At 45.5% G+C, this 25,002-nt stretch overlaps 1 protein-coding gene across 6 annotated transcripts in view; it reads right to left on the bottom strand.

Annotated features, from left to right (window-relative positions):
* The window catches only part of LOC143964536 (E3 ubiquitin-protein ligase RNF213-like), a 955,032-nt gene that overhangs the window by 863,495 nt on the left and 66,535 nt on the right, over nucleotides 1-25,002 (bottom strand). For all 6 annotated transcript variants that reach the window (XM_077474321.1, XM_077474324.1, XM_077474323.1 and 3 more), the window contains exons 8-9: nucleotides 10,124-10,320; nucleotides 4,789-5,069 (exon numbers count right to left, since the gene is read on the bottom strand). In XM_077474321.1, the coding sequence (XP_077330447.1) occupies nucleotides 4,789-5,069; nucleotides 10,124-10,320 (478 nt within the window). The remainder of the gene's footprint in view (nucleotides 1-4,788; nucleotides 5,070-10,123; nucleotides 10,321-25,002) is intronic.

The raw sequence follows: 25,002 nt of genomic DNA, 5'->3' as shown, positions 1-25,002 counted from the left end.
AAGACTGCCTATGCTGATACTGAGTGACTATCCTGTTATGCTGACTGACTATCCTCTTCCTCCTCAATGATCCTGCTGATAGCTTGGAAGAACATTTTTGGTTCTGGGCGCCGCCACCAGTGGCTAAGGCCCAATTTTTCAGCCCTTGTTTAACGGGGGCGTGTAATTACAATTTTTGATGCAATACTTTGCAACAAGGCTCATTCCTGCGCTCCAACTAGAGTTTCTGTGAGGTGTTGCAGTGTTGTGGCACCAGTGCCTAAGGCCCAATTTTTCTGCCCCTGTTCAACAGGTGCATGTAATTACAATTCTTGATATAATATTTCACAGCTGGGCCCGTTCCAGCGCCCACCAAGAGTAACTGTGAGGACTTACAGTGTTATGGCACCAGCACCACCACCGCCACCAAAGGCCCAATTTTTATACCACTGTTCAAGAATGGCATGTAATTACAATTCTTGATATAATAGTTCATAGCAGGGCGTTCCAGCACCCACCAAGAGTCACTTTGAGTGCTTTCAGTGTTGTGGCAACACCAACACCTTAGGCCCAAATTTCTGCAGAGCATATAGGACAGGTCCCTACTTTCAAACATCCAACTTACAAATGTCTCCTACTTGCAAACGAAAGGAGACAACAGGAAGTGAGATGAAATCTACCCCTACAAAGGGAAATTTTCTCCTGTAAGAGTTGCTATGGGAAAAAAGTGTCTCCTCTCCACTGATGCTTTATCCCAATCCTTGTTTTACTAAAAACCCCAAATTTTCAAAAAACATATGTCATTGGGACAGAAAGTGAGGTGAAATCTTCTGAAGAGGTTCACAGACGGAAAAAAAATGTTACAGGGGTGATAACCCTTCCCTATGTTTTCCAAAAAGCTTAAAAATAGATTTTTTGACTGGAGCTACACTTTAAAAATGTACCAGTTAAAAATTACAAACAGATTCTACTTAACAACAAACCTACACAGTTCCTGTCTTGTTTGCACCACCTGTATACTGCTGTTCTGAGTATATAGGGCCTGGGGGCCCCACGCCTTTCCTTTTTTAATTTGGGTTCGGGATTCCCCTTAATATCTGTACAAGACCCAAAGGGGCTGGTAATGGGCAGGGGGGGGCTACCCATGCCATTTTTCTCAATGCTTTTCAACCATATTGCCTGGACCAGACATTACATTAAAACCGCAAGCAGTTTTAAATTACTTTTTTTCCCGTTAGAAATATTATTTTGTGCAGGGACTGTTCTAAACATGGGAAACGTGCCCCTTCACAGGCATACTATAGACCCCCCAGGCAATAAGGGATATTTCACTTTTTTTTACTTTAAGCGTGATTAAAATCAGTGCTCCCGAAAAAACTGACGTTTTTAAAACTTTTTTTTTGCATTGATACATGTCCCCTGGGGCAGGAATCGGGTCCCCAAACCCTTTTTAGTACAATAACTTGCATATTAGCCTTTAAAATTAGCACTTTTGATTTGGAACATTCGAGTCCCATAGACTTTAATGGGGTTCTAAAGTTTGCGCAAATTTTCGTTCCGTTCGCAGATTCTGGTGCAAACTGAACGGGGGGGTGTTTGGCTCATCCCTATCAATAGACAGTAGTAGCCAAAGATGATTGGGACAAGAATGAAAAAGGCTGTGGTCAGTCTTTTCTATTTGTTAACATTCAATTTGCAACAGTCATGAGCTCAAAATTGTGTGTGATTGATAACAAAAAAACTAAAACTATGTACCATTTTCATACACAGGAAAGTCTCAGCAAGGAAGAGGCCATGGCAAGCAGCCTGACTGAATGAAGGGTTCCTCCCCTCCGCCCTCCAACCAAAAGAACCAGGAAGGCAAGGAACCTGAAGGAGGCCACGGCTGCTTTCCTAAGACATGCTACTGCATCACTGCCAGTAAATTACAACAGATGGAGGAGGCCCAACGCACTATATGTGAGGAGATATATTCTGTAGGCCCTAAACAAGGGGACAAGCGGCAAACTCACCAGTCAAACTCACCTCTGTGAGTTGGACCATGCTCCTTCACCAACAACACAGCCACCCCACACACCACAGCAGCATGGAAGGAAGTTTGGAAGGAAGTGTTGAGAATGATGGTCTGGGTTTGGTGTGGTCTGGCAAAAAACGCAGGCTGTTGGAAGACCACAGCCTCGGGACACATAGGTCATCTGCTGCTGCTTCAAATCTCTCGGAGTCCTGGACCGTATTGTGCACCCTATTAAATGGACTCCTCATGCCACATACACAGTACCGGACTTTCCGGCAGAAAAGGTCTGTCGGATATTACGATCCGGTTTCTTCAAAAAAATTCAGACGGACCTAGAAATAGAACATGCTTTAAATCTTTCCGACAGAAATTGATTCTATCGGGAAAATCGTTTGTCTATATGCTGGTCTGAGAACCAAATAGGATGCAAGGGCAGCTATTGTCATCCCATTCTACGTCATGTCGTTCGAAATGAACAGACTTTGGTGTGATCATGTGTGGGCAAGTCCATTCGGTCGGAACTTTGTCAGAACTCCGTCAGAGTTTATTCTGATATAATAATTGATATATATATAATTGATGTCTGCCCTGGGGTACAAAGGCTTCACTAATTCCAACTGTTTCTCCATCGTTGCCTTCCTCTTTATTTTGTTATGACCATGTGCTCGCTATTAAATGAAAATTTTTTGTTTTGACAAATACTTGGCTATGTGTTTTACTTCAAAAAGGACAGTTTGTATTTTTGAAATGTACCTGCTTACTCACAATGTCAAATTAACAAGGGACATCAACATAGTTGTATCTTTGAGGTTAAAAAATACAAGATAATAATGGTGTTGTGGTAACTGGACACAAAAAACGAAAAAACTAATTTTTATGGAGATCACAAAAAAAATATATATATATTATTCTGGAGATCACTAGAAAAAATAAAAAGTTTGTCAGAACTCTGAATATCAGCAGCAAAGCAACTTCATTATTATACCATTATAAAGAAGAAGAGAATGCGCTGCGTTGAGAGCTTTCATAATTTGCCACGTCAGGAATGTGATATCTCCATTCCGAATGCTAGTTTTACAAGACCGAGCACTTCTGGCTCGTACTTGATTCCGAGCATGTGTGTTTGTACTTTGTACTTTTGTCTGACGGACTTGCGTACACACGATGGGAAAATCCGACAACACACATTTGTTGGCGGAAAGTTTGAGAGCATGCTAGCCAACATTTGTTTGTATAAAGTCCAACAAAAAATGTCCGATGGAGCATATACACGGTTGGACTTACTGCCATCATGCTGACATCCAACATTTCCTGTCAGAAAACCTGATCGTGTGTACGTGCATTAGAGTTGCAGATGTTGTGATAACTTAATGATGTTGATGATGTTGATGATGTTAAATTGTTAATCTGGAAGTTATGGCAGCTGGTGAGTGGGTTGGGGTCTTTGAAGGCAGTTAGCTTGGTAGTGATAAGAAATGGACAGGGACCCTGACAGTATGATGTCCTTTCTTCAGTGCGGTCAAGTGTTAGTGACCTGGTTTTTTATGGACCAGGAGGTGCCTGCAGGCAGTTTGTGAAATTGAAATGAGCCTAACATATGAAATTGGTCCTACAGATACATGAATATGGTTTTAATTTTGTTTTTATAGTGCCGTTAAAGCAGCATTATAGCGGAGTTCCACCCATTTAAAAGTCAGCAGCTACAAAAAGTGTAGCTGCTGAATTTTAATAATCAGACACTCACCTGTCCCACGGTCTAGCGATGTGGGCACACAAAGCCTTGCTCCTCTCCCCCCTCCTTTCTGCGGCGCTGACATTCTAACTGTGGGTGCCCGGCTGTGGCTTCACAGCCGGGCACGAGCCACACTGCACACTGTGAATGGCTGGGCATTCTTCTGGGACCTGTGACGTGTCCCAGAAGATTTCAGGAAGTGGGGAGAGGTGAACTTCCTTCCAGTGCCATGGGAGGAAGTGGGAGCTGGGTGCCTGGAAAAGTTGTATACCTGCCCCCCCCCCCAAAAAAATGACATGTCAAATGTGGCATGTCAGGGGGTCATTAGCACTTAAAGTGGAAGTTCCATTTTTGGGTGGAACTCCACTTTGATGGCTGCATTCGTTTCCTTTTTTAGACTTCTTTCCTCTATTTTCATCTCTTATACCAGCTAAGTAAGTGTTATTTCTCACAAGCTCAAGAAGAAAGAGAAAGAAAGAAAGAAAGGAAGAAAGACACAGTACTCTTGTATCTGGCTCAGGCCCCATTGTGTCAACAAAGAGGCCCAGTCTATTATGTAGGTGGTATGGGGCCCAATGATTTCCAATGGCAGCCCTGCCTGAGGCCGGTGGCCGAGTATCTTATTGTATGCTTTATATCACAATCACTGGTGTATTACAGAGATTTTCCTAAGAACTGAAGAAGGCAGCACACTCTTTAGTATTCACAGGATGCTTGAGAGCCACCCTTTTCATCTCCCTTTTCAGGGCTGTGTGCACAATGGCAGCGGGGGTAGCTTCCAACCTCTGTACTTGCGGCAGCCCTCCCCTAGTGTTTGAGGAGACACCAGGCATACACAGGTGCTAAAAGTTTATGGGGAGACACTTGGGGGGCCCTGTCAGGTAAGCTGTACAGACCCTGTGATTTTTTTTTAAATGGCAAAAAAAAAAAAAAATGACAGGGGTTTTTAATCCCCTTCCCTGCTGTATCCCAAACTAAAAATAAAAAAATGGAAATACAAAACACTTTAACCTATTATATTATTTACACAAATTTATCCACAAAAAAAATAAAATAAAAATACCTGATGAACTCCAAATCCAAGATTCTTCCACTGTATTACTTCCTGTCCAAACAAAAGGGGATCCACATACACGGCATAGAACTGATGAAGCTGATCGAAGAAATTTGACAAGTTGATGTCATCACAGCTGCTTAAAATATTGAAAAGGCTATGCAGCATGACTTTACCAGCAGCAATCTTTAGGTCAATGATACTTTTGTATCCACCAGTCCACGTGTTCTTTATTGTTTTTACTAGCCAATGATCTTTCTTTATGCATACATCATCATATTGATGCCACTCTGAGCAAAGATAAAAGATACATATTAATAATGTCAATCAACTTGCATTTATTTTGTATATTATTTCCCATGTTTAGGCATCAACAATTATTCAAACATTTACCATAGAATTATTGGAACCTAAAATTGCCACATAATGTAGCCCATTCAACTTTTAGTAAAAAAGAAGAAAAACATCCTTATCCCTGTCTGCAAAAATCTGTTAAAGGATGTTACTCAGCTCCATGTGCAGAAATCTAGCTGTTTGTGACCATTCCGTATATGAATTAGCTTCCCTGCTCAGCTGGTATAATTCAATCAGTATTAAAGTAGTTGTAAATTGTTACATACACCCAGTGAAGTGACTAGCGGTAAGATTCACAGAGATGAAACAAATTGTCCTTAATTAGTTGTACCTGTGTATCTGCAGTAATTTCTTCTGTAGATCGTTATAACAACACAAAAAGTAAATGATTTCTTCATATTTCTAGCAGCATGGGTCGGCAGCCTTCATATAGCAGACAGGTCTGAGCCCTGATTAGAGGGAAGGGACACACCCCCTTCACACAGTACGGAGGACAAGCACAGCTGTGAATATGAGTTACAGGCTGTATGCTGGAGATTCCTCATCTGTCAACTTTTTAATCATTTTCTGTTGAACTTTTATTGCTGGCCGGTGTAACGACATATTCGGCAACCCGTCACAGTTTGCTACGGAAGTGACATTACATCACACATGTCAACAGTAGGCATACACTAAGAAGGGGGAAAGCGGACATGTTGTTACACCCACTGAAGTTTAGCATTAGGAGTTAGGCGTACACCCGAGCGGACATGGGACCACAAGGCAGACCTATATGTGAAGTGAAAGTGACAGGTGAGCCAGGTAGATCATAGATCTCCCACTATGATCCAATTGGCTCACCCGTCACTTTCACTTCACATATAGGTCTGCCTCGTGGTCCCATGCCCGCTCAGGTGTACGCCTGTGGGGTGCCCCTCCTGGGATATCTGCTGCGGCTCCTGGGTGGGAGCACTATCGGATGGCTTGAGATGCCTGGTATTGCCCATCATCATACGAACCCTAGTGAGTCTAACATGCACTGGATAGGGGGGCTCTTTCCCCACCTCTGTCTATTCTTGTTTTAATCATATTACCCAGTCTATATTTCTATTTTTTTAGTTACACCATTGCTTTCTCCTGATGATTGGCCCTCTAGCCACGAAATGCGTAGAGCTGCCGTCATCTCTTCATTCATATTCACACATATCATCAAGCTTACTGCCTATACCCCAATCAGGATCAATATGGCCATAGGCTCTGCAACTACTATCAGAAATTATGTTTGTTGCTTCAATCTTGATTTCGGTGAACTTTTTATTTCTTGATTCCTTTAGCTTGTTATTCAAGTTATTATTCCATGTACTGTGTTAACAATATATCATTCTATGTATATTTACCTGTTATATTTGTTTGTACCTCTATGACAATCATTAAAGCAATTTTATCCACATCCACCTTTCTACTTTTTTGCAACCGTGTGCCTCATTTAAAGTCCCACCCCGCGGCTTTCTTCCCCTCTTTATCTACTTTAAAGAAAAACTGCAGTCTGTTCACATAATTTGTAATAAAAACATCTTTGCCATTCTGAAGCTTCCCTCCAACCACTTTGCATATTATTTTATATATATACTGTGATTCTGTACATGCCAGATATGCTGCAGAAATTTCCCTCCAGAGTCTGGCTGCATCCATTTTAACTGTGCGCAGCTGAAGCTGCTGTCTGTTCACTTCCTGGATTTACACAGAGGCACGCCTCCAGCTCTGCAGCTTTAATTGGCCCTCTTATGACTCATCCCCCCTCCCTTCCCGGCAAACTCTCACGAGAGAGAGAGAGAGAGAGAGAGAGAGAGAGAGAGAGAGGGGGGAGCGGTGCATGATGTCTTAAGTCTAGGCTTTTTACCAGACAAGAAACAGGAAGTGGGCTGTATACAGTATTTACTGGCAGAAAATGCTTATTATTATTTTACAGGATTTATATAGTGCCAACAGTTTGCGCAGCACTTGAAAAACATGTTTTACTATCCAAACTTAAAACAACAAGGGCAGAAGATTTAATAGATGGAAAGATAAAAAAAATGACTGAAGTTCTGCTTTAACTAAGTTTATCTGGGCAGGCAAATAACAATGATAAACAATTTGTCTAGTTGGCTAAGGATGAGGAAATCTGCATTTAAAACCAAATAATTAAGACTAAATCTGGTATGACAACGCAGGTCATGGATTGGATTGTCTATGTGGTATACGGCCACAACATGCATTGTGGAACTAGTGATTGTTTAAATTAAATTATTAGTTGGGACAATATGTTTTTTAGAAAGGATAGAGGGTTTTGGTTTCTTATGCTACTCTTTAATGCGTTATTTTTTGGATTAGTTCTTGTGACACTTAGGGCAGATGATGCTAAACTGCTATATAGTGGAAAGGGGTTACTGGACATTAGATTACAGTATAATGCATTAGTTAGGAATGCAACCCTAGAGGGTTATGATATTCCAAAGAATCAAGTCCAGTATATTGGGATCCCTTCAATTAGCAAATTTAGTAAAAGGCATAGGAGACGGAAGGAGAAGAAGTAGAAGAAGTAGAAGCAAGGCTGTTGGGCAGGCGTGCTGACAAGGTTGAGAAGGCAGGCCTATAGTCCTAAGCTGCCCAGTCTTTTTTTTTAACCAATGCTAGATCCATAATCCCTAAAATGCATGAGTTACAGTTGCAGATTGCGACATGCACTTTGGTCAAAGAGTGCTGTCTGTTGATAATAACTTAAACTTGGCTTCATTCTCTTGTACCAGATACTACTATGCACATATCTGGCCACATCTTCTATCGCCAGGATAGAAACACCAATATAGGGAAGAGCTAAGGAGGTGATCTTTGAATTTATGTTTTAAATGAGTGGTGTTCTGATAGTAAACTTGAGGACACTTATTGTTAACCAGCATAATTCCAAATCTGGCAAAGTGTAGACCTTTTTATTTACCCAGAGAATTTACAGTGGTGATCCTTATTGTGGTATATATACCACCAGATGCAGATACTGCAGTGGCTCTGGATATTTTGTCAAATCTCATGGGCAAGTATCAAAGTGCACATCCTGATGGGGTTTTGATAGTTACAGGTGATTTCAATAAAAGCAAATTCGAGGGCTGCACAGCCAAAACAACATAATTTTGTAAAATGTGCTACTAGAGGTGAAAATACATTGGATATTGTGTATTCCAATATTAAGCAGGCATACAGCCATTTCACTATCCCATCTGGGTCAGTCAGATCATCTTTCTTTATTCCTTATTCCAGCATATATTCCTATCAGGCAGAAAATAAATCCAGAGTGGAAAATATGCAGAATTTGGCCAGAGGGCTCTCTCACGGCTACAGGATTGTTTAGAAATAACAAATTGGGAGATTTTTGAGCAACAGGATTCAGATCTGTATACAGAAACAGTTCTGGACTGTATAAAAATCTGTGTGGATAATGTTACTGAGGATAAAACGCATTCAGGTCTTTTCAAATCAGAAACCCTGGATGACTAAGGAAATAAAGAGCCTTCTTAGAGAACGGAATAGAACATTCAGGGTCCGAGATAAAGCAATGTATAGTGTCGTGAGAGGTAATTTGAAAAGAGGCATAAAAGAAGCCAAATTAGCCTATAAAAAGAAAATTGAGGACTATTTTAATGGAGAAGATATGAGGGAGGGCTGGAGGGGTATACAGTACTTGACACAATATAGTGGAACCACAAAAAATGGAAGGGAATTCTAGTGCTTCTCTGGTTGAAGAATTAAATAGGTTCTTCCCATGGTTTGAGGTTGTGTTACCAAACTAGGATATGGGGTGTCCTTTAAGTCCCGGAAACTGTACACGCACTATACAGGAATATGAGGTGAGGCAGGTGTTTAAGGCTATAAATATGAGGAAATCATCAGGTCCAGATGGAATTAGCTGGAGTCTTTGCCAAGATCTTAATTGATCACTATCATCTGCTGTTGTTCTGGCATGTTTAAAATCAGCCACTATTATTCCAATTCCAAAAAAGTAAACTGTGGGAAGTTTCTACGATTGTAGACCAGTAGTACTGACCACAGTACTAGTGAAGTGCTTTGAGCGGTTGGTTTTGAAACATATCAATACTAGATTACCGTGTAGTTTAGATCCTTATCAGTTTGCATATAGGGCAAATTGAAGCACAGAAGATGCAATAGCTTTAACGTTGCATGGGGCACTTAGTCATCTGGAGCATTCAGGAAACTACATAAGGATGACTCGTTGCCTTTGTAGAGCAGGAAAAATAGTGACAGACCAGACAAATCTTGGTTGTCCTTTCTTTGAATTATTGCCATCTGGGAGACTTTTTAGGATGATTAAAAGAAGGACAAAGATTTAAAAAGAGCTTCTTTCCCAGGGCTGTTGAGGCTATCAATGCAGGAATGAAATTAAAGAGGTTACATAGTCTTATTTTATTGTCTTGTCCAGTTTTTAATATGGGGACACTTTTTATATTTATGGCATAATTACATTCTGGAAGGTAAATGCATGGTTGATAATTGTGATGTATGAATAACGTGTGGAGTAGAAATGTGATTTCACTGTGAATTTGTCTGTACGACAATAAATCTTATCTCTCATATTTAGTCTAAGCTTAAATATGGCCAGTGATATCACAGGGAACTTTGGGAAGACAAAGGGCTTTCCCACAGACTTTGTGCTGGTGACAGTGATCACCAGGATAAAAAGAGTGTATTTGCCCAGTGGGGACACAGAAATTAAAACCTAAAATTAGGTTCTAGTCCCTCACCATTTGATCCAAAACTAAGAAAAGTCTAGGCTTTACAAATACTGTATGGTAAATCCTAGGATAAGTGTACAGCATACAAAAGGGGGACCTATTCAATATTAGGTCATAATTTTATGGCTGATCAGTGTATATGTTTATTTGTAGCTATAAGACTCTGCTAAAGTCCACAATTAAACTCCTGCACTTTGAAAAGCATTGAAATACATTTTGTATGTTACCTTGTTCGTAGACATATTTGCTGTGAATATGCAGGCAGCGATTTATGTGTGAATTGGCTTGCACATAATGGATGTACTCATAATCTTCCTCTCCAGATTTCCGTACAATCAAATATTTGTAAGGGATGTACTTGTCCAAACAGTCCTTAGAAATCTGGGCATATCCTTCATATAGTAATCCAAGGTCTCCGATTTTTCTTAAAAAAAAAAAAAAAGTAATTCCTAACACTTTTATAAATGTAATAAATTAAACTACGCACGATTATTTAGTTGTAATATCTTCTATTGCTATCTAAATATATTACCCAAAATGAAAAATGAAAGCCTAACTTCTGACAGAGTATACAGCCCCAGAATCACAGGACAGAGTATATAGCTCAGCATCAGAGGACAGAGTATATAGCTCAGCCTCACAGATCAGGGTATATAGGTGATCATTACATATTAGGGTATATAGGTGATCATTACAGATAGGGTATACAGGTGAGCATTACATTCCTCCACAGTGTGATCAGCAGTCGTGGGTCAGGTGTCTGCTTCTCATGCTTCCTCCACTCTGTGTAGTGTGAAAATAGCAAAAATTTGTCACATTCTTTGCTCCCTGAGCCCACCCTTTTTTGAAGCCTATTAGAGCCTTTGGTTCTAATCAGGTGCTTAAAAAAAATTAAATAAACACCCCTGCCCCCCCCCCCCGCCATAGTAATCCATGCACCCGGCATCCTGAAATGGGCCGGGCGCATAGATAGGGGGCAGGAGCAGGGATAGGAGGGTGGCAACAAGGATAGGGGGGCAGTGCCCGTGCACCCTCAATGTATGGGCCACCACTGGTGTCTCAGTGTGAAGACAGACATCTTGGTAGGGACAAGGATTTGCATCCTTATGTCAAAGTCTCCAGCAAGGAAAACAGTAAGCAGCACAGCAATTAAATCATCAAGTCTCACTCCAAATCTGCTAGGACTAGCTGGCAGAGACAGTAGTGCCCGAGATCTTACACTGTAGATGTAAAGCTATATGGCTCCTATACAAGTAAGTGCACTGCAAATTTTCAGAAGGAATTCCAGACATTCCACAGAAATTCCAGAGATATTTATGGGTAGTGCTTCAGTACAATAACATTTTTAGATGTTCTCTATAGCCACTGGCGTAGCGTTGGGGTAGCTGGTGCATTTTCCCTGAGTGCAACATTTTAAGGGGCGCAGAAATTAGTCCTGTGCCCAGGGGCGGACTGACAACTCATGGCGCCCCCAGGCAATAGGAGAAGATTATGGGGCCCCTGGGCAATAGGAGATTATGGGGCCCCCAGACAATAGGAAATTATGGGGCCCCCAGGCAATAGATTATGGGGCCACACAGTATACACAAACATACAATATACACACACAGTATACACACACAGAATACACATACTCACACTGAAAAGGTACTGGAGAGGCGGGGCAGCTATAATATTGGGATTTTTTAAAAAACAGATTTTTACATACTTCCTGGTTTTATTGAGGCTGGCAACCCTGATGGGGCCCCTTAGTGGCATGGGGCCTTCGGGCAGTGCCGAGTGCCCGAATGGTCAGTCGGCCCCTGCCTGCGCCGACCCTGGGTCCAATGCCCCAGCCAACCGCGAGACTATAATGACAGCACTGCCTGTACTGAACAGTGAGGAGGATCGGTGCAACAGGAACAATTACAGGTACCATTCCTTGTACCTATGTCTCTCCCTCCAGCAGCTGAAAGCTGCCCCCTGCTGGCTTTCAGCTGCCAGAGGGAGAGACACTGATACAGGGCATGGCTCCTGTATTTGTTGTCTGCTACAATGGGCTGCCCAATTCACTCCTGCACCCAGCACTATTTTATTATAGTCTCTGTCAGGCAGGGTCATCTCCGCCCAACACATCGCATTGATCGCTGGTACAGGAGAACAGGGCCTGCGAGCGGGTGTAGCAGGCGTAGCCCTGGGTGAGAGGAGGGATGTGTGTGATGGAGACGTAGCAGGGCGGGATTGACTTGGTGTGAGGCTGGAGGTGGAAGCATTGTGTATCAGTCCCACTCCCATTGTAGGTGAGATAACCTGTGTCTGGATGGCTTTGTAGTGTGAGCAGGAGGAGCTCTGAACACCCTGATATATATATCTGCAACCCTACAGAGGTACTCTGTAATTATCACATGTCAGCCTCTCACCCTCTCCTCCTACCTACCCTCCTGCCTGCCCCCTCTCCCTCTCTGTCCCCTCTATCCCCCCTCTCTACACCCTCTAACCCTCCTCTCTCCATATCCCCTCCCCCTTCCCTCATTATTTCCACCCCCTCTCCCTTCTCTCCCCCTTCCCTCTGTCCACTCTCTCCTCTCCCCCTTCCCTTTCTTCCTTTCCAGCCCTCCGTCTCTTTGTCCTCTCTCCGTCCTCCCTTTCTCTGTCCCCCCCTCTCTTTCCTCACTGTGCTGCCCCAACAGGGCATAGAATTATATATATATATTTGTTTTCCTAACCATTTTCCTATGGACTTTTATATTCAGTTCACATGCTGCCATCTAGCGACCTTTTGTGGTAATGCACCTGTGTTGTCAAGTTTATTTCCCTTTATGTTATGACATACTTCCTTTGTATGTAATGCTCCACCCTTCTTCCTGTGTTTTGTACTCCCTGTGTCATCAATAGAGTAACTAGCCTCATGTAGCAGGGCTCATGCATTCTACATTGTAAGCTACAGACAATATCATCTTTTGATAACACATAATACCACAACCTGTTCATCTGTTGGTATCCTGTCATCTGCTGTAATCTGATGTTCAAAATAAAAGCATCTTGTGGATGGAAATCAGTATTGGTGAGTTCAAGCTATCTGATGAGGATTGTCCTCAGTGATTATATCTGCTTATACAGGCCAGGCATAGAGGTCTCACAAGGGATATATCGCTTCACAACAATCTGAGTCAGAATACTCACTCTGGCCTCCTCTCTTCCCCCCTCCTTTTCCTTCCCCCCCCCCTTCTCTCTTCTTCCTCCTCCAGCATCATGCATTGTGTAAAGACCATGGATCTCTACACCGGAAGCATGGGGCCTCAAGGGCACTATGAACAGTGAGGTCCATAAGGGTGGCCAGGATACTTGGAGTTAGTTCAGCTTTTCATTTTTCATGAAAATGGGAACTTACCCTTTAAGCATTCCAAATTATCTCAGGGCATAAAAAGAGGCCCTATAGGTGCTGCATTCCACTTACCTACCTGGTGGAACATTCAGGAGACCTCTATCGTTTACAGATCTAGACTAGCCAGAGGAAGTGGTCAGGCTCCGATGCTTGTTATTGGTTCATAACTTTGAATGACCTCCCTTACCAGTAGGGTGCAGAGGGTGGGCCCAAGCGTTTTACAACAGTGGCTGGTCAAGATTTGCAAAATGGAGCACACAGGACGAATCTCACAGATTTCTGCAACCATAGAGGAATGTTATCTAGAAGCACATTACTGGAAAAGTTCCTCCTCCCCACCAGGGAGCTATTTATATATTCCCAAATAAGGCATTTTCTGAACACTCTCATGCTGCCTACACACGTAGCGGACTATGCGACGGACTTAGTCTGGCGGACTTCCCGCCAGACTCTCCGTCCGACTTTCCGAACGGGCTACTTGCCCACACACGGCACTTTTTCAGCGGACTAATACGGCGTACTAAGTCCACCGTACTATCCACCCTACTTTTGAAATGAACGGACTCGCCCACACACGCAGAGGAAAGTCCGCTCATGTCAAAAGTACGGCGGACTGGCATACGCACGGCCAGATTGTCCGCCGAAATGCAAGTCCGGCGGGAAGATTGGAGTGCAAAACGACTTTCTAAGTCCGCCGTACTTTCGGGTCAAAAAAGTATGCCGGAGGCTACACACGGGGGGATTGTCCGGCGGACTTGAGTTTGCCGGACTTTTCCACCCCATTGTTTGATCGTGTGTACGCGGCATTAAGCGAACTAGCAACTTAACCTCCTCACCCCCAATGGAATATTTGTGCAGAACAGTGGATAAACACACTGGTCATGTATCTATTATATACACTATACTATATGAAGGGTCCACTAACCCTACCCTACATGGTATGATGGGAAAAGGATTTGGGGGAAGAGTTAAAAGCAGTGGAATTGGGGAAACTGGGTCAATTCAATTACAGATCTTATATTAATACCTCCCTGATTGAGGTGAACTATAAAGTTTTCCTGTGATTGTACCTACGGTAGTTCCAGTCAGATTGGCATCTGCTGTCCTGGGAACCTCTCTAGTTGTTTTTGTGGTTGTGGCGAGGAGGGTATGGTCCTCCATACTTGGTGGACGTGCAGCAAAGTGAGGCGGTTCTAGATCCGCACATATAACTATAACTCTATTCCCTCACTCAAGTGAATCTAACAAAGTCTACACAGCAGGCTCTCCTGGGGAAGCCGGTGGAGGAGATCCTGGGATATGTGAGACGCCTAATCGCATTTATTTTCACGGCAGCTAAGATATCCATTGCGCGATCCTGGAGGTCACGCACAATTTCCTTTGATCTCTTAAAGACAAAATTGACATGGATCATGATCAATGAACAGCTATCCTTTGGGACAAGTTGGCCTACTTTGAGAAAACATGGAATCCCTGGATGAAGTTCCTTTCAGAACCCACCTGATCTGGAAGGAGAGATACTAGCACTGCGCAAGACAGCGTCACCCTGGTACTTAGACATTTCTACCTCCTCCTTGTCTTTTCTCACCTAATTCCCTACTGAATTTTCTACTTATTCTTGATTCTCCCCTTTGCTTTCTCTGTATTCTTTTTTACAAGGTGGATTAACTTCTAAATCATTGTTGGTCCTGAGTGGCCTAGTTACTAAATAAAAGGTTGTAGGGCTCGCAGGAGTCCACGTAAGCTAACAGACTGCAGTTACTAACATGTTCTAAGTGCAATACAATTACTTCATATTTGTTTTTCTTTTTCAGCCTCTCTCCCTATTGGGGACAGAGCAGAGGTAAATGAAGTATATATTATACAGTTAAGACCATATATCACCAACAGCCTCGCTACCTGGCTAATGACTCGGCGGTCACACACAGATTTGAGAGCTGCTCTTTTTATTTCTTTTTTTTTGTATGAACCCAGTATTTTGTAATATGCTGGACCAAAACGTTTTTTTTCTTACTGTACTACGTGTAGTGATACCCCCGAAGGAGCTGCTTAAGTTTATTCAGTCTGTTACACAGCTGTTTGTCACGTGTACTGAGGAGAGGTACAGGTGTACCCCTCTTCAGACACGTGAAAAAGCCTGGGAAGAACTGGTTAAAACCAGTCTTTCTGGGCTTGTTAGGGCTATTTAACCGCTTGAGATCCGCGCTATAGCCGAATGACGACTACAGCGCGGACCTGCTTTGCCGGGGCGCGGCGCGCTCTGTGATCAACGAGTCTATGAGACTCGTCTGATCACAGATCGGAGCAAGGGGTCGATCCCGACCCCTTACCATGTGATCAGCTGTCAGCCAATGACAGCTGATCATGTGATCACAACAGCCGGTAATCGGCTATTTTTTTCCGATCACTGGCGGCCGTGAGAGAGACTTCAGTCCCGATCATGGCCAAGTCATCAGTGCCCACCTGCCCCCTGCCAGTGCCACCTAAATAAAGTAAAAGTGCCACCCATCAGTACCACCCCTTAGTGCCCATAGTGCCACCCCTTAGTGCCCATAGTGCCACCCATTAGTGCCCATAGTGCCACCCATCAGTGCCCACAGTGCCACCCATCAGTGCCCACAGTGCCACCTATCAGTGCCCACAATCTGCCTCAACAGTGCTGCACCTCATATGCCACATATCCGTGCCCATCAGGGTCATCTACCAGTGCCCATCAGTGCCGCCCATCAGTGCCCAGCAGTGCCACCTATCAGAGCCACCTATAAGTGCCACCTATCAGTGCCCAATAGTCCCATCTATCAGTGGTACCTATCCGTGCCCATCCGTGCCACCCATCCATGCCATCTTATCTGTGCCCATCTTTGCCCATCAGTGCTGCCTTATCTGTGCCCATCAGTACCGCCTTATTTGTGCCTATCAGTACCGCCTTATCTGTGCCTATCGGTGCCGCCTTAACCGTGCCTATCAGTGCAACCTATCAGTGCCCACCAGTGCCGCCTCATCAGCGCATTTCAATGAAGGAGAAAAATTACCTGTTTGCAAAATTTTATAACAAACTATTAAACATGATTTTTAATTTTTTTTTTTTTTTTTGCAGCTTTTTTTGTTTGTTTAGCAAAAAATAAAACTCCCAGCTGTAATTAAATATCACCAAAAGAAATCTCTATTTGTGGGAAAAAAATGATAAAAATGTATTGGTTTATATGCAGAGCTGCACCAGATTTTGCACTCTCCAGTTTTAGTAAATCAACCCCTTAGACATTTATGGAGTTGAGTTTAGGAGCTTTGGTCTGGATTAGTAGGGCGGGGAATGGACTACATAATAACGCAACATAAATGATAATAAGAGCATAGGTAGTAATACCATGGCTTGTGTTGGATAAATGACACGTCCATGGTCCACAGGAAGTGGGAGTGTCCACACACACTCCATAGCTGCCAACATTGTAAAAAAAAAAATTCGGGACACTTTTTTGGCAGCAGGCGGAGTCATGGTATAATTAGGGGGCGGGGCATGTGTTTATAGGTGTGGCATAGAAAATTGTAAAAATGCGGGCGTGGTTTACGTAAAATAGCGGCGTGGCTTACATGGGGCGTGGCTCAAAGGGGTGTGGTTAGAGTCTGAGAAGAATGCGGGATGGAGAAGGAAAGGAGGGGGATGGAGAGAGGGAAAGGAGGGACAGCAGCCACCCGATCCTACACCACAATAGCAATATGTGTTTTCCAGAGTTTGACAATCAGCAGATAAAGATACTCCAAATACCTGGTGTTGGCGCTTTAATCATCCCGACGCCATGATTGTTATTGTGTCAGGATGATTGAAGCACATTATTTCTATTATTACATTGTAATATAAAATTAAATCATTCAACTCACCATAATGCAGAATCAGTGGGAGCCATGAGCACGTCACTAGCCACGTTGCCTGCCACCAGATGCCATCAGGTGTCCCAAGCGGAGTCTGTCCTTACATCAGGTGCCCCATCAGAGGTACCTTCCTCACATCTGTGTCCATCAGTGGAGCCCCTCCGTACATCTGGTGCCCCTCTGACATCCACAGAACGCCCCCCCCCCACATCCACAGACCGCCCCCCCACATCCTGCACAGACCTGCCCCCACATCTCCAGACTGGCCCCGACATACCACTGGCCCCCAACATCCACAGACTGGCCCCCGACATACAACTGGCCCCCGACATCCCCAGACTGACCCCCCACATCCACAGACTGGCCCCCAACATACCACTGGCCCCGACATTCACAGACTGGCCCCCGACATCCACAGACTGGCCCCCACATCCACAGACTGGCCCCCGACATACCACTGGCCCCCACATTCACAGATTGGCCCCCGACATACCACTGGCCCCCACATACATTCACAGACTGGCTCCCGACATCCACATACCATGACTGGCCCCCGACATCCGACTGGCCCCCGCCCCGACATCCACATTGACAGACTGGCCACCGACATGACGCCGTTGCCGCGTGGAGACATTTAACTGTGGCGCCGCCCACCGCACTTTACACTGACACAAACACACACTGGCAGCGGGATGGGCGGCGCCACAGGTGTAGACCAACTTCTGGTCTTCTTAAAAATGGCGGCCGGCGGAGACATTGTCTCCTTCGGCCGCCGACCTCTAGCGGCCGGTGGCAAAAACTTCTAAGAAATTCTATTTCCCGGGACAAACCGAATTTCCCGGGACAAAATTAATTCCGGACAAATGTCCTAATCCCGGGAATGTCCCGGGAAATTCAGGACAGTTGGCAACTATGACACTCCAGACTGCCTGGGTGAAGGAGGTTGCTAAAGTAACACTAAGCCATGGGCTAGGGATAGGCGGCCCGCCCATCTATTGAGAAAGCCCAATCAGAGGGGGATACACATGCACCGGGGAAGAGCCAAGCCCATGAGGTCACGCAGCCACAGTGGTGAGCAGGACTATACAAAGCTGGTTTTAACTGAATATCTTGTAAGTGTTTTTTAATTAATATGTATCCTCTATTTATTGTTGCATGAATGTGGAGCCATATCATATCAGGAATAGTGATGGACGAACTTCCGACGGGACGTTTCGCGAAAGCGAAATGCGAACGGACCCAAACGTTCGCGAAACCGAACGTTCGCCGCGGGCCCCATTGACTTCAATGGGAGGCGAACTTTGCAAACCTTCATGTCGAATTTGCGGCCACGTGGTAATTATTAGGGGGTAAAACGTAGTCCCACCATCTAGACAATGACATAATACATGTATGAGGTGAATTTGGGATCGATAACTACAAGCATTTTTATTTTATTTGGGAAATTGTTCTAACAATTCAGGACTATGGAGCTAATGAAGGCAATGGAGGAGAGGGAAGGTCAGGGACCAGGGTAGGCAAAGAAGAGGGTGCAGGAGATGATCACCAGCAGCGTGACATACCGGAATGACACATGCACCGTGATAGAGGCATCTGACAGCAGCACCGTAATACAGAGCACTGACAGCAGCACCGTGACATACAGCGCTGACAGCAGCACCGTGACATACAGCGCTGACAGCAGCACCGTGACATACAGCGCTGACAGCAGCACCGTGACATACAGCGCTGACAGCAGCACCGTGACATACAGCGCTGACAGCAGCACCGTGACATACAGCGCTGACAGCAGCACCGTGACATACAGCGCTGACAGCAGCACCGTGACATACAGCGCTGACAGCAGCACCGTGACATACAGCGCTGACAGCAGCACCGTGACATACAGCACTGACAGCAGCACCGTAAGCAGCCCCAGGAGGAAGTCAGCACAGCACAGGGATGGTGTGATCCCCTCATAATAAGAACCCCCAGGAGGAAGTCAGCACAGCACAGGGATATCATAAGCAGCCCCAGTAGAAATATGACACCGCTCAACCTCTTCAAAGAGGAGGGTAGGGGCATATAGTACGGTGTGCTTTTTTGGGTCAAGGAAGTGAGCCAAATGAATTAAGAAGGTCTGTGTGCTTGATTAAAAAAATAGTTTATAGACATATACATGGTCTACTGGTCACATGTGTTGAATTCCTCCGAGATCCATGCCTCATTCATTTTTAGAAATGTGAGGTAGTTAACACTGTCGTGAGCTAGGCGAGTACGCTTATCGGTCACAATCCCCCCTGCTGCGCTGAACGTCCTTTCGGACAGGACACTGGATGAGGGGCAAGCCAACAGTTCGATTGCAAATTGGGCAAGCTCTGGCCAGAGGTCAAGCCTGCCCACCCAGTAGTCTAGGGGTTCATCACTCCTCAGAGCGTCCACATCGGCCGTTAACCCAATGTAGTCGGACACCTGACGGTCTAGGCGTTCCCTGATGCTGGATCCGGATGACACCTGTCGATGGGTCGGCTGAAAGAATGACCTCATATCCGAAGTCACCAACACATCTTCAAACCGGCCTCTTCTTGCAGGCGCTGTTGGATTGGTACCCGCAAATCCTTCTCTGGGAGTGGGAATTGCTCCTCTGCCAGCGCACGCAAAAGCAGAATGCAGCATTTCTCGAAGCAAGGCCTGGAAGTGCTGCATTCTGACAGCCCTCTGCGACGGCGGTAACATTTCCGCCATTTTGTGTTTGTACCGGGGGTCTAAGTACGTTGCCACCCAGTACTGGTCCTTGACCCTCATGCTTTTTATACGGGGGTCCCTATTAAAACACTGGAGCATGAAGGCCCCCATTTGCACTAAAGTGGAAGCGGTGTGGTGGCCTGGCTCCTGCTCATCATCCAGGATAATGTCGTCCTCTTCATTCTCCTCTCCCCATCCTCGCACAACAGGGATCCCAGAAAGGTTTAAAGCATGCTCTTCTTGCTCCTGCTCATCCGCCCCGGCACCATCCTCCTCTGACTCCTCATCAGACTCCTGTTGTTGACTTGTCTCAGATAGAGTAGCCCCCCCTGGGAATTCATCCAGCATTGCGACTTCCTCATCTTCCCGCTCCTGCTCCTCCACAGCCTGATCAATGACACGACGCAATGCACGCTCCAGAAAGAAGGCATAAGGTACCATGTCACTGATGGCGCCATGGCTGCGACTGACCAGTTTGGTGATCTCCTCAAATGGCCGCAGAAGTCTGCATGTGTCGCGCATGAGCAGCCACTGGCGCGGTGAAAAAAAACCCAGCTCCCCAGAACCGTTTCTTTCGCAGAGTTCATACAGGTAGACGTTAACTGCACGTTTCTGCTGGAGCAGCCTATCAAGCATATAGAAGGTTGAGTTCCATCGCGTCGGGCAATCGCAAATAAGACGTCTGACCGGCAGATGGTGTCGCCGCTGAATGTCAGCAAGGCGAGCCATGGCCGTGTAAGATCTTCTGAAATGGGCCGAGATTTTCCTTGCCTGCCGCAAGATGTCCTGGACCCCAGGGTATTTGACAAGGAATCGCTGCACGACCAAGTTTAAGACGTGTGCCATGCACGGCACGTGCGTGATTTTGCCCTGTTTCAATGCGCTAAGCAGATTGGCACCGTTGTCACACACCACTTTACCAACTGTCAAATTGAGCGGTGTTAGCCACTCATCTGCCTGTGAACGCAAAGCTGAAAGGAGTGCCGGGCCAGTGTGGCTCTTTGCTTCCAGGCACAACAGACGCAGCACGGCATGGCAACGTCTCACCTGGCATGTGGAATAGGTTCTGGGGAGCTTGGGCGGTGCAGCGGAAGAGACGCTAGCAGCGGAAAAGGAGGAGGCAGCTGAGGAGGAGAGGGAGGAGGATGGAGTAGGAGGAGGAGAAGAAGAGTCAGGCCTGCATGCAATCCGTGGCGGTAAAACCAAATCTACACGGGTGCCACGGGTTACATGCTTGACGGCCGTCAGAAGGTTCACCCAGTGGGCAGTAAAAGTGATATACCTTCCCTGCCCGTGTTTGCTAGACCACGTGTCTGTGGTCAGATGTATCTTGGCACCGACACTGTGTGCCAGAGATACATTCACTTGCCGCTGAACATGGCCATATAGCTCTGGGATGCCCTTCTCTGAGAAATACTTCCTTCCTGGGACCTTCCATTGTGGTGTTCCAATGGCCACAAATTTGCGAAAGGCCTCCGAGTCCACCAGTTTATATGGCAGTAGTTGGCGGGCTATGAGTTCTGACAAGCCAGCCGCCAACCGTTGGGCAAGAGGGTTATCCGGCGTCATCATTTTTTTACGCTCAAACATTAGGCCCACGGAAGCCTGCCTTTTTGCAGAAAAATGTGAGCTTGGCGTGATGGAAGGTGGAGTGGAGGACAATTGTGAGGAGAGAGGAGAAGGAGAAGTAGAAGACGAGGCTGGACGGTGAGAGCCTGCAGTGTGGCTTTGTGTGTTCCGTTGCTCCCACTGGGCTCGGTGATGGCTGCTCATGTGCCTTCTTAAGGCGGTCGTCCCTAGGTGAGTATTGGGCTTACCGCGACTAACGCGTTGACTGCAAAGATTGCAGATGGCAACGCTATTGTCAGCAGCGGACACGTTAAAAAAAGCCCACACTGCGGAGCCATGTGCCGGTGTCCTGGGAGCGCCAGATGTGACCGTACATGGTCGATGACTCGCTCCTGATACATTTGCAGTCTGCTTTGTCCCTCCTGTGCAATGTAAGTTATTCCTGCTTCTCCTCCCTATCTGCTGGTCCATATCTCCCTCTGAACTCCCCTCCTCTTCCTCTCTTGTGGGCACCCACGTGACATCACTAGACACGTCATCATCAACGTCACCTTCCCCACCGCTATAAGTAGAGATCTCGGAGTAGGCAGCAACACCGGGGACCAACCTCCTCCTTGGGCTGATCTGGGTACTGTCGTCAGACTGCTGAGTAGCGCTTGTTGCTACCTCCTCTTCCTGATCCAATACCAAGAGTGGCTGCGCATCAGAAATGTCCTCTTGATATGGATCGGAAAATAATTCCAGTGACTCAAGCGGAAGGTATGTGGTGGTGGTGGTGGTGGTCGTGTTGTTGGTGGTAGTGTCTTTGGGGGTGCACATAGCAGAGAGTGAAGAAGAGGGTGCAGATCGAGAGGATGAGGAGGGTGCAGAAGAGTAAGGCTGAGCGAGCCACTCAACCAAGTCTGGTGCATCCTTTAAAGTAATTGAACGCACCTTCTGCAACTTCCCACTTTGGCTCAAGCCTGTTGCTCCTGCCCTACCCCTACCACCCCTGCGGAAGGGCCTGCCTCTTCCTCTGCCTGTCATTTTTTAAATGACCCTGTGACAAAACTCTTAGTCCCTATACCGATGAAGGACTGCTGCAGTATAGGGCAGCAGTCAGCAGTGGTGCACGTCAACCCTATCTATTGTGGACCGATAGCGGTCCTTACAGAACAGCAGACTGTACCGCACTCAAGCCTATGTACCGTAGCACCCTATACCAAGTTACCAGTCCTTATAAGAACTTTTGTGGACCAAGCAGGTTGTGTATTAGTGTTTAGCAGACTGTACGTCAGTCCCTATACCGCTGAAGGACTGCTGCAGTATAGGGCAGCGGTCAGCAGTGGTGCACGTCAACCCTATCTATTGTGGACCGATAGCGGTCCTTACAGAACAGCAGACTGTACCGCACTCAAGCCTATGTACCGTAGCACCCTATACCAAGTTACCAGTCCTTATAAGAACTTTTGTGGAACAAGCAGGTTGTGTGTTAGTGATTAGCAGACTGTACGTCAGTCCCTATACCGCTGAAGGACTGCTGCAGTATAGGGCAGCGGTCAGCAGTGGTGCACGTCAACCCTATCTATTGTGGACCGATAGCGGTCCTTACAGAACAGCAGACTGTACCGCACTCAAGCCTATGTACCGTAGCACCCTATACCAAGTTACCAGTCCTTATAAGAACTTTTGTGGAACAAGTGAGTTGTGAATGTTTAGCAGACTGCAGCAGAAGGGCAGCAGTCAAGTATAATATCCTTTCTATATTTGGAAGAAAGAATATTATACATGTACAAGCCTATTACTGTACCACTGATACCAGTCCTGAAAAGAACCTTTGTGGAACTAATAATAACAGCAAGTCTTTAAAATTACCCTCACTGCCTGACAACACTGCTTCCTTCCTGTCCCTATACAAATTGGCAAAAAAAGAGAACGATTAGTGGTTACTGGAACAGCTCTTTTGTGGACCTTGATAGTAACAGCTAATGATGATGATGATGATGATGAAAGACTAATCTGGCTGTCCCTGTAGCATACACCGTCCTTTCCCTTTCTCTAAACTAACAAAAGACACTCAGGCTGCTGCAAGAATCAGCAGCACAGCAAACCTATCAACACCTAACACCTATACCAGTCCTGAAAAGAACTTTTGTGTACCAAATAGCTAGTGGTTTATCTCTCCCTACTCCACACAGGAACCTGTCCCTATCGTAACAGAAGAAAGAATGTAAAATGGCCACCGGATCGGGTGTATTTATAGGTTAGGGGGAATGTCCAAGTGTCCATGTGCTGTCATGTCTCAATTGGCTGTCCTGTATCACATGATAAACGTGTCACCAAAGGTTAAAGTTCTTGTATACATTAAACACGTAAGTCCGCCGCGGCGAACGACGGAAAAAGGCGTTCGAACGTGCGGACCGCGAATGTCGGAAATTCGCCGCGAAACGACCGCCGGGCGAAACGTTCGTCCATCACTAATCAGGAATACCGAGTAATAACGCTGGTGTGGAGGAAGGAGAAAAGCAGTGGGGCAATATATATGAGAGATCTTTCTTGTGATCTCCCTGGGAGGCTACTGATTGGAAAGTGGATACAGAGTAGCTGGTCGGATGTGGAAGAGATGAGACCATAGTTGAAAGAAAGGAATTCATTTTATGTCTTTCTGACTCATGTATGAGGTGAGCAGGTATAATGGCTGGTGAAGGTGTGCACATTATCTGCTGAAGACATGATTTGCACAGTGGTGGATGATATATGAATTCAGACGTCACAATAACTGCAGTAGAAAAGTTGCAGAAAAGTTTCAGCATATGAACTTTAATTGACCATATTATATAGATTGATTTATTTTAATATAATTTTTTTTTTTTAAATAATTCATCTTTATTAAGAAAATTTTTCAGTACAAAATAACAATGTGTCCCACATTTCATAGAGATCATCATATCATACATATATAATACAGTGGCGAGGGCGTACCCAACACATACTCACGCCGGGTTCGCCCTACACCCCAATTCCCCCCCTGCCCCCCCCCCACCCTCTTCGAGCACACGCTGCTAGTACCAACCCTTCCTATAATGGTTGGCTGGTTGGGATGTAATAAACACTCATTTGGACACAAGGCAATGAGCCGGGAAGGTCGGGGAGAGAAATCCGTCGCCCCCAGCCCGTCTAGCATACACTAAGGCACCCTCTCGGTGGACTCCCCTACGGGATATCCCATGTCGATCAGCCAAGGATTCCATATTACTCCAAATTTTTTACGATTGTTTTGTTTAATAAACGTTGCTCTCTCACACCAAATGGTGGCGTTAATTGTGTTGACCCATTGTTCGATTGCCGGGGGATTTTTGGCTTGCCAATTTATGGCTATCAGCCGTCTGGCCTGGTACAAACATCTCAGGACAGGTAACTTGATTAGGGGAGGGATACTATCCTCTTCAAAAATCCCCAATAGGCATATCCTAGCCTCTGATTTCAAGTTGATCTTATAAATCTTATTTATTCTGAGTACTATTTCTAACCAGTACCCATACAGTTTTGGGCATTTCCATACCATATGAAGAAGGTCCCCCGTTGCCCCACATCTGGGGCAGC

The sequence above is a fragment of the Lithobates pipiens genome, unplaced genomic scaffold (genome assembly GCF_037356315.1).
Source record: "Lithobates pipiens isolate NorthernLeopardFrog02 unplaced genomic scaffold, aLitPip1_a1.2 Scaffold_8, whole genome shotgun sequence".
NCBI lineage: Eukaryota > Metazoa > Chordata > Amphibia > Anura > Ranidae > Lithobates > Lithobates pipiens.
The sequence above is the reverse complement of the archived record's forward strand: the minus strand, read 5'-3'. Positions and strand labels throughout refer to the sequence as shown.